Raw genomic sequence first — 10061 nt, 5'->3', positions numbered from 1 at the left:
TGCTGTCCTTGGGTCCTTAGCCTTTTGGTCAGTTGGACTGGCAGGTGAAAACCATTGGCCCAGAACTATTCCTCTCACTATGTTGGTGCTGATGCCTACAACTGCATGATTAGTTTTATTCTTTGAAGTTATTATCCCATATTAAAATAATAATATATTTAGAGAGTTAAAATTCAGATATATAACACATTAGAGTGAGTAAATATATCAGGCTTTTCTGTTGACATTTAGCTGAAAATAAGTTTGGAAAGAAGTAAAGAACTAGGGAGCAATTTCTTGGAGAGCAGACTTCTTTTGAGAACCCAGGGCAGAGGAAGCATCATGGCACTAAACACATGCCAGGATGAGAATGCATGAAAATAAACTTAACACAGGATAATGCATTTGGAATATTCACCATTTTATGTTTGTCGTATGAGACTCGGCAGGTAACCAGACCTTTGGCTGTGTATTAGTAAATATCAATTCTAAAGAGTACTAGCAGTTTAAGTAACACAGTGGAGTTAAAATTTAAGAAGAGCATAGATTTTATCTAGTGGTAATTTTTGGTTATTTTGTATTTTATGAATAAGTTTTATAATATACTAAAATTTAAAATAAGTCACTTCACAGTACATGTATAAACCACAGTCAACAGTTATTCTTTCTTCTCAGAACTAAATACATGAATTTCAGACACCCAAAAAGAAAACACAAGACTGAATTCATTTAAGACAGGGAATACTTTATTCAAACCCATCAGAGAAATGGACAGCTTGGGTCTGTAACAAAGCGTTGTGTTTTAAAGCATAGGTCAGTAATTGTATATGAGAGTATACACTGCTACATACAAATTAACTGATCAGAGCACAACTTTTCAATGTTCAAAACAGAATAAGCTTCCCTGTAAAAGCAGCACCTTTGTGACATTTTTTACTTTAGTATTCCTCTCCTTCTTCTTCACCCTCTCCTTCAACAGAATCCACACCAACCTCCTCATAATCCTTCTCAAGGGCAGCCATGTCCTCACGGGCCTCGGAAAACTCTCCTTCCTCCATGCCCTCCCCCACATACCAGTGAACAAAGGCACGCTTGGCATACATCAGGTCAAACTTGTGGTCCAGGCGAGCCCAGGCCTCAGCGATGGCTGTGGTGTTGCTCAGCATGCACACAGCTCGCTGTACTTTGGCCAGGTCTCCACCGGGCACCACAGTGGGAGGCTGGTAATTAATGCCCACTTTGAAGCCAGTGGGGCACCAGTCCACAAACTGGATGGTACGCTTGGTCTTGATGGTGGCAATGGCAGCATTGACATCTTTGGGAACCACGTCGCCACGGTACAACAGGCAGCAAGCCATGTATTTACCATGCCGAGGGTCACATTTCACCATCTGGTTGGCTGGCTCAAAGCATGCGTTGGTGATCTCTGCTACAGAAAGCTGTTCATGGTAGGCTTTCTCAGCAGAGATGACCGGGGCATAGGTGGCCAGAGGGAAGTGGATGCGGGGATAGGGCACCAGGTTGGTCTGGAATTCTGTCAGATCAACATTCAGGGCTCCATCAAATCTGAGGGAAGCAGTGATGGAGGACACAATTTGACCTATCAACCTATTTAGATTAGTGTAGGTTGGGCGTTCAATATCGAGGTTTCTACGACAGATGTCATAGATGGCCTCATTGTCTACCATGAAGGCACAATCAGAGTGCTCCAGGGTGGTGTGGGTAGTGAGGATGGAGTTGTAGGGCTCAACTACAGCTGTGGAAACCTGGGGAGCTGGGTAAATGGAGAATTCCAGCTTGGACTTCTTGCCATAATCGACAGAGAGACGTTCCATCAGCAGGGAGGTGAACCCGGAACCAGTTCCCCCTCCAAAGCTGTGGAAAACCAAGAAGCCCTGAAGACCTGTGCACTGGTCAGCCTGTTAGAAAAAAGGAATAGAGAAAACATATTATTACTGCTCTTTGCAATATATTTTCACTTTTCATACAATTCCAAGAATATAGATCTTACTAAGCATTTAGTTAAAAATAGCTTCACTAATATCTATAAAATGACACCAAATAGTTAATGCTTTAATTGGATTTTTTAAAAAAACTATAAAGGAATAGTTTACCTCACTCTATTACATTTCAGTTCTGTGTTTAAGATGAAAAGAACGTATTTCCAATGTCTTCCTTAGGATCATTATTTACTTTATTCTTGAGACTAAACCTACCAGCTTCCGAATGCGGTCCAAGACAAGGTCAATGATCTCCTTGCCAATGGTGTAGTGCCCTCGGGCGTAGTTGTTGGCAGCGTCCTCCTTGCCGGTGATGAGCTGCTCAGGGTGGAAGAGCTGCCGGTAGGTGCCGGTGCGAACTTCATCTGCAAAAGGCAAATAGAGCGGCCACCCCTCACTCACCGCCTGCACAAGCCCGCTCAACCCCAGGGTGTCCACGGAGCCTCAAGACAGACCTCCTGTCCCAGACACCCCCCCCCAACTGTCTCACCCCGGGAGCTCATGGGGGTCACTGAGGCCAACTCACCAATGACCGTGGGTTCCAGGTCTACAAACACGGCCCTGGGCACATGCTTGCCAGCGCCCGTCTCACTGAAGAAGGTGTTGAAGGAGTCATCTCCTCCCCCGATGGTCTTGTCACTTGGCATCTGGCCATCGGGCTGGATGCCGTGTTCCAGGCAATAGAGCTCCCAGCAAGCGTTGCCGATCTGGACACCAGCCTGGCCCACGTGGATGGAGATGCACTCACGCTGTGGGAAGGAAAAGAAGAAAATTGTAAAATTAGGTTATGTTAGCATTTTGAATTTTCAGTAGATTTTTGAAAATATTTCTAATTATGTACAGGTATTCTTCAAGTTTATTTGAGATTATCCCTAACTCAATAGAAATGATTAAAGAAAAGCACTGCTACAAATGCTGCAGATGGGTGTGGTCTGAATAATAATGTTGTGCTATTTAACCCATGTGCAAGCCCATCGTTTCCAGTCATGTTGAATAGAAATTTTTTGTATTTAAAAAATATTTAAAGCACAGATTTTGTAAAATGAAGTAAATTAAATTTAATCATTAATTAATTGGAATCAATATTACTACTGCCTTCCCTTTAAATAAGGAATTTTTTCTATATATGACTTGGTATTTTAACATGGACATCTGTGCTGCAGCTGAGGCTAGATGCCACACCCCTTTGCAGTCTATCTGCAGAATCCATTAGTGCTAGGGGACTGGAAGCTAAACAAGGTCTGCCTCCTGCATTGCTGCATTGCTGCATTTGCTGTGCCTGGTACTAGCCTGTTCTGTCTGCTACATTATTTAACAGAGTAAGTTCTATTTCCAGAAACTGCCTACATGATCTCATTGTGCTATGCTGCCAGTTTTCCTTCTCTGACCCGGGCTGGAACCATATGCCTAAATTGAAATGAATTAATGTAGATGCACTAGAACAAAAGACAGCTGGACAGAGAGTATAGTGCTTTGTCTGCAGCATTTTCATTACTTAAAAAGAAGTCTTTCCAGAATCTTCTCCACTGCAAAAGACTGAAAAATTATTAGTATCTTTAAAACAACAGTTCCTATATCAGAAAAATATCAGAGGACCTAACTAAGAATAAAAGCCCGATGAAAGGATAATGAAATATTTATTTAAAACAACAAAATAGTATTTTCATTCTCAGGTTCTCTACTCACCACAGAATATTCATACTTATCACGTTCAATAAGAGATTATCTTCTCTATGGTCCTTATGGCTACAGCTTCCATTGTCTATCCATTGTCTAGTCACTGACATATGGGCGGGGGCGGGGTGGGGGTGGGGAAGGGCGTTTCCCTGGGTTCTGGGCGTTAGGGTACGCTGGCTCTCAAAGTGGGCTTTTTCTCTTGCTGAACGTGCATCTAGCACGCAGAGACAGACAGACGGACAGACAAGACACACACACTCCAGTCAGTCAGGGCGGGGTGGTCCCAGACCAGACTTTAAAGGGCTTGTCAAGAGAACTGTGATTTTGCATCTCAAGAAAAAAATATTTCATCTTAAGTTTTAACAGTGAATGAAAAACCTTTTAACGCCTACAGTTCTACAATGATGAAAGGCTTTTAATTAGTCTTCTGACAGGGGGAGGTTTAGTGAGGGCGAACCCCGCCCAGTGGCTCTAAGGCCGGAGAAGCCAGAAACAAACAACTCCGCCCCTGCGCCGCCCTGACGGCGGCTGCCAGGGGCTCCAACAGAAACTAACATTTCCCCCCCGTTAATATACGGGTATCTTGCTAAAATGCCAGCGAACCGTAGAGAGATCTTTTTATACTAACCCAAGGTTCCGCTTTGTCCCTGTCCTTCCCCCTCCCCCCTTCCCAGCTACACCCACTGAGCCCGGGTCCTTTTGGACGACTTCTCTCCCTCCCCCAGGGAACAACGCCAGGAAGAAAAGCCTCTCGGAGTCCCACGAACACCGTGCGCACAGACGCTGGGGCCGAGCAGGCGACGCCACGACTGCTTTTCCCTGCCCCAGACTCTTTCGTCACCGACAGATGGGCTGCTGGCGGCTCGGAAGGGCTCAGATAACAAGTACTCGCTCTGCGCCGCCTTTGTTCTTCCCCACGGTTCTGCTGCGCCCCGGGCGCAGTTCTGGCTGGGCTCCTGCACCCCGCACTGCGGCGGCGGCCGGGCTCGAGGATGTGGGGCAGCAAAGCTAAGCCCCGCAAACAAAGCATAAAGGCTACCCTTACCCAAAGAAGTTGTAAAGGAAAAAGGGCTTAAGATTTTCCAAGTAGATCTTGGGGGACTGACCCCACCCAATGGCCACAAAGAGCCAGAGAAAGAAGATTCTTACCATGGTTGCTGCTTTGTGTCTGCCGAGCAGATGGCGGAGAGGAAGAGGAGAGGTTGTTGCTTCTTACAGCGCGACTCTTAGGCGGTCGATGTAAGAGAACCTGCGGCACATGGGCGGATGCGGCTCCCTATATACAACTCGGTCACCATGGGGATGGGCTGGGGCCTTTTCCTGTTGGTCCAGACCCCTCGATCTGCCTGGAGAAGCCACGACAGGAGAGTGGTGATTGGTGCAGGCAACATGGGATGAGGTAATCTCACCCCCACCCCCTTTTCCCTAGCATCCATAGACTGTTTGCATCCTTCAGACAAAGAGACTGTGCAAAAACAGTCAGCCGAGCATCCATTATGGGGTGGGGTTGGGGCGGGGGAGGGAGAAGGGAAGAAAGAGAACTTGAATTGGATGATTTTTATATTGCTTAAACTTCATACTACAGTTAAAATCACCAATGTAGGTTTTCCCCAACACTTATATCGCAGATTTTGTGTTGAGATGAAATATTTAATGGAAAATTACTCCCAGCCCCTCTCTCAAAGTACACTAAATTCTGCCACATTGAGGGAAGCTTCAACATCTCTAATTGCTTTAAAGATAAAGTAGGAGAGAAGATGGGAATGATGCTTAAAATGGCTCGGGTAAATGTGGTTTTTTTAATATTAAAAAATGTTCAATAATAGAGCCATCCAAAATGGTTTTTCAGGTTCAAGTAATTTATCTTCAGACCTTCTTTTGCACCCCTCCCCCAAAAAGCTGAACAAAAAGGGAAGATGGAAGAAAACCATACTAAATATGGAAGCACACGAGTAGTTCTAACATGGTGATAATTAAGATCTAAGAAACATAGCATAGTTAAATAGTCTACTAGAAATATTCCTTTACCAGAAGTCCATGTAATACATTTTATGTAGTGTATTGTTCTTTAAAATGAATCGTCTTTCCTGATACAGAACTGAGAAAATACAAGGAGTTCAGAAGCTGGTACTATTACCTGTGCCATGCAGTTATATTTTGCATTGTTCTTTTTTTTCTTTTTTTCTGGAAAGAGAAGAATAACTAGGACATCAAATTAAAAAGGAGAGCTGTATAATGTAAGAAAGAAGACCATTTTGTAATTTTGTCTCCATCCACAGACAACTATGTCAGCTCAATAATTGCATTTCTTTTTTTATGTAGTTCTTGTGTGATTTCAGTAAATCTCAGAGACTGGGCTTCTAACTGTGGGAATTGTGGCCAGCCTCACACCGTTGCTATTCAACTGGAGACTGGTGGTTGCTCAATTGCCTCTTGGGACAAAAAGGCTTTGCTTTCACCCCTAGGAGATGGATTGCAGTAACATTCTTTTGCTATTTAGAAAGGCTCTATTACCAACAAGGACGGGCTATGCAGAATAAGACTCTGGACTGATTACCACCTGACATTGCTAATGAAATTTCAGAGGTAAAGAGGTTTGTTATGACCACCAAAGTTGGAAATTTCTATTTTGGCAGATGATTTTTATGTTCGGTTTTCAGCAACAGATTTTCAGGGTCTGCAGCACCATTTACAGTGCTCTGCGGAGCCCATTCATTCCTGCTGGGCTGGAGGGCAGAGCAGGCGTGGGAGGGAGGGTCTTGAGACAGCTGCTGCAGGTTGTGGTGTGACAATGGCTGCCATGGATTTTTCTAGCCGGCTCTCCATAGCTCTGCTTTACTTGTTCAAGTTTGCGGCAGTAGTCTCCCTAGAAAAAATCAAACCCAACACACACATCATTTTATCTACTTCTTGCATATTTCATAGAAAAAATAATCTTCAACATCATCTTATCTCCATCCCTTTAGCAAATAAAAGTATATTTCAGTAAAAAGACAGTAGCATTAAGGACAACTTGAATGTTTCTTTCCGCACCTAGAAGTACATTTAATAAAAATAAGAGTTAAATCGCATTGGGGAGTATAAGGATTTATAAGTCACTCATTGAAAATACTTTTTATGAAATTTTAATAGTCAAATAAATGAAACGCTGCTGGACCATGGTAAAGTGTACAAATCTTTCCTTATGGAATGAGAGGCATAGTCTTGAATTTTATTTTCTTTACAATATGAAAGAAATATGTCGTTTCACCAATAGTCTCAGTTCTTTATGCAGTTTACAGAGGATTAAATAAAAGAGAGGCATGTTCATGCAATTGATTCTTTGTAATTCTATCCCAGAGCTATTCTGTTCCTTATGCAAATGAGGATTTTTTTTTCTCCCCTTGGGCATAAGTAACAATAAGATCTAGGTCAGAAATAGATTATTTGAGCACTGATAATCTTAAATGTATAAATGGGAGAGCAGAGGGAAATAACTAATCTGTTCTTTTTTCCCCCGTTATCTGACTTAATAGCATGCAAACTATTAAAAAAATTTTTTTATAGTTCACCTTTTATTTTTTTCTGGCAATTTCTTTAACTTACATAAATATAGATGTGTAAGTATTCTACTAATAAGTTCATTCGTGTCCACGGTAAGATTAGCGTAAAACATCTTTTCTTTTATAATATTTGTAGAATTTAAATTGTTTATTTGTGTATCTACACCTCTTCTCCATTAAAATGTGAATCCCAGTCCCTGGCAAAGTGCCAAGCATACACTAGACATTATACATGCATTTGATGAATGAATGGTTTCTCTCTGTGCATATTTTCACTAACTACTATAATGCCTAATCATTTAAAGGTATGTAATAAGTATTTTGCCTTTTTTATTCAATAAGCATTTATTGGGTGTCGACAGTGAGTCCTTGATCATTCTAGATAATGTGAGTAATTCAGAGGTAGTAAGTAGTGTGGTCTCTTTTCTCTAGAGCCTTCTGATCTTTTTTTTTTTTTAAAGATTTTATTTATTTATTTGAGAGAGAGAGTGAGAGAGAGAGAGAGCACAAGACGGGGGAGTGGGAGAGGGAGAAGCAGGCTCCCCGCCGAGCAGGGAGCCCGATGCGGGACTCAATCCCGGGACTCCAGGATCATGACCTGAGCCGAAGGCAGTCGCTTAACCAACTGAGCCACCCGGGCACCCTGATCTTTTTTTTTTTTTTTAAGATTTTATTTATTTATTTGAGAGAGAGAATGAGCAGAGGGAGAGAGAGAGAGAGAAGCAGACTCACCACTGAGCAGGAAGCCTGATTCGGGGCTCGATCCCAGGACCTGGAGATCATGACCTGACTGAGCCACTCAGGCAGCCCTAGAGTCTTCCAATATAGTTGAAGAAATAAAACAAGTACGTGTATATAGGAGACAGCATCAGTTTGTAGGTATATGGAGAGGAGCTTTGTAGACTCCACCGCACGACCCCATGTATTATAGCCTATGTAGGAAATAAGAAAGTTGTCAAACACTTTTTTCTTCCTGTTTCTTCACCTCCTATTTATCCCTAAATCCATTCAATCTGGATTCTGCTCTTACCACTCCTTGAAAACAAATGCCCTCCATGGTTGTTGCTAAATCCACTGGACACTTTTAGTTCTTGTTGACCTGTGATAAGCTTTGTCACAGTTGATATATTATCTCTTTCTTGGAACACCTTCTTCCCTTGTCCTCAGAAACTCTACATTTTCTGGGTTTCCCTCCTACATTTTTTGTTTCTTCTCTGTCTCTGCTGGTTCCTCCGCCTTTCCCAATCTTTAAATGTTGGAGTTTCTCAAGGTTCAGTCCTAGACTCTTTTCTCATTTTATTCTATATGATCTTAGTCACTCCTAGAAGATGGTAAGTGCTTTCGTTCCTAAGGCTTCAAATCCTTTTTATATGCCCATCACTTTTTTTTTTTTTTTTTAAGATTTTATTTGTTTATTTGACAGAGAGAGAGACAGGGAGAGCGGGAACACAAGCAGGGGGAGGGGGAGAGGGAGAAGCAGGCTTCCCGCTGGGCAGGGAGCCCAATGTGGGGCTGGATCCCAGGACCCTGAGATCATGACCTGAGCCGAAGGCAGGCGCTTAACGACTGAGCCACCCAGCGCCCCTGTCCATCACTTTTTTTTTTTTTAAAGATTTTATTTATTTATTCATGAGAGACAGAGAGAGAGAGAGAGGTAGAGGGAGCAGCAGGCTCCCAAGGAGCAGGGCACCTGAGCCAAAGGCAGAGGCTTAACCATCTGAGCCACTCAGGCGCCCACTTCTTAACAACTCCTCTTAGTTCCAGATTCTGTAGTAAACTTACAGTCTCTGGCTGGGTTTCTCACAGGTATCCCAAATTGAACTAGTTATCTTCTTCTAAATATGCACCTCCTACAAGGTTCTCTGGCTCAGTAGATGGAGCAGCATACATCTGGTTTCTCAAATCAGAAATGAGAATTACTCTTGATATCTCCCTCTCCTTTTCTAACCACCGTAGAATCAGTCACTAAGTCCTGTCAAGTCTACCTCCTAAATCTTTCTCAAATCTTGTTCTTTTCTCTCCATCTCAACTACCTCCATTCTAGTAAGTACATCATCTTTTGCCTGGACAACCTTAGTACCCTCTTAGATTTTTTATACACTTGCTCCTACCCCCACCCAGTTCAGTCCTCACACAACAGAGTGATCTTATTTTTTTTTTTTAAAGATTTTACTTATTTATTTATTTATTTATTTATTTGACAGAGAGATAGAGAGAGAGCACAAGCAGGGGGAGCAGCAGGGAGAAGGAGAGGGAGAAGTAGGCTCTCCATGGAGCGGGGAGCTTGATCCCAGGACCCTGGGATTATGACCTGAGTGGAAGGCAGACACTTAACTGAATGAGCCACCCAGGCGCCCCCAGAGTGATCTTATTATAATACATCTCACAGATCATGTCACATAGTACAGATCATGTCACTCCACTGCTTAAAGCAGATCAATGGCTGCCTGTTAGTTTTAAGATGAAGATCCCAAATCCTAAATATGGCTGCTTTAATTCCATAATGGAAGTAAATCTTATACTTAAAAACCTGTGAAAGGACATACTGATTTAAAATTGTGTTAAAATTGAGATAATTTCCTGAGAGTTGATTTTGATAAGGAGGCAAAGGAGTTATAAAAGCTAGATAGTCACTTTATAATTATTTGTTATGCTATAAAATTGTGTTTTATTCATTTTTGTATTTATGCAATTTTTATAATAAAAAAATTAACAATATAAACCCATGAGTTCATAAAGATACCCCACAAAGGAAAAATAAAAATAGATAAAAGTGAATTAAAAATAATCATCTGATACCTTTGCACCATTGGAAGTAACTAGGGCACCAACTCCATACTCTACATATTGGCAATCAAATAAA

General features: G+C 42.2%; 1 protein-coding gene across 1 annotated transcript; it reads right to left on the bottom strand.

The window, feature by feature from the left end:
* Positions 1-703: 703 nt before the first annotated feature.
* On the bottom strand, positions 704-4914 carry LOC116642143 (tubulin alpha-1A chain). The gene is made up of 4 exons (XM_032420221.1): positions 4806-4914; positions 2506-2728; positions 2196-2344; positions 704-1898 (listed from the first exon to the last, which is right to left on the bottom strand). Exons 1-4 carry the CDS (start codon positions 4806-4808, stop codon positions 918-920), a joined length of 1356 nt encoding a protein of 451 aa, XP_032276112.1. The 5' UTR covers positions 4809-4914; the 3' UTR covers positions 704-917.
* Positions 4915-10061: the final 5147 nt, after the last annotated feature.

The sequence above is a fragment of the Phoca vitulina genome, unplaced genomic scaffold (genome assembly GCF_004348235.1).
Source record: "Phoca vitulina isolate PV1807 unplaced genomic scaffold, GSC_HSeal_1.0 scaffold23, whole genome shotgun sequence".
Taxonomy (NCBI): Eukaryota; Metazoa; Chordata; class Mammalia; order Carnivora; family Phocidae; genus Phoca; species Phoca vitulina.
Note: the sequence above shows the minus strand (reverse complement) of the source record. Positions and strands in the feature narration are given on the sequence as shown.

Excerpts from the sequence above, each read along its gene's own strand:
- LOC116642143 (XM_032420221.1), bottom strand. Across the intron at positions 2,345-2,505 it reads CCTGGAACCCACGGTCATTG|ATGAAGTTCGCACCGGCACC; the intron begins GTGAGTTGGCCT and ends TGCCTTTTGCAG. Across the intron at positions 1,899-2,195 it reads TGGACCGCATTCGGAAGCTG|GCTGACCAGTGCACAGGTCT; the intron begins GTAGGTTTAGTC and ends TTTTTCTAACAG.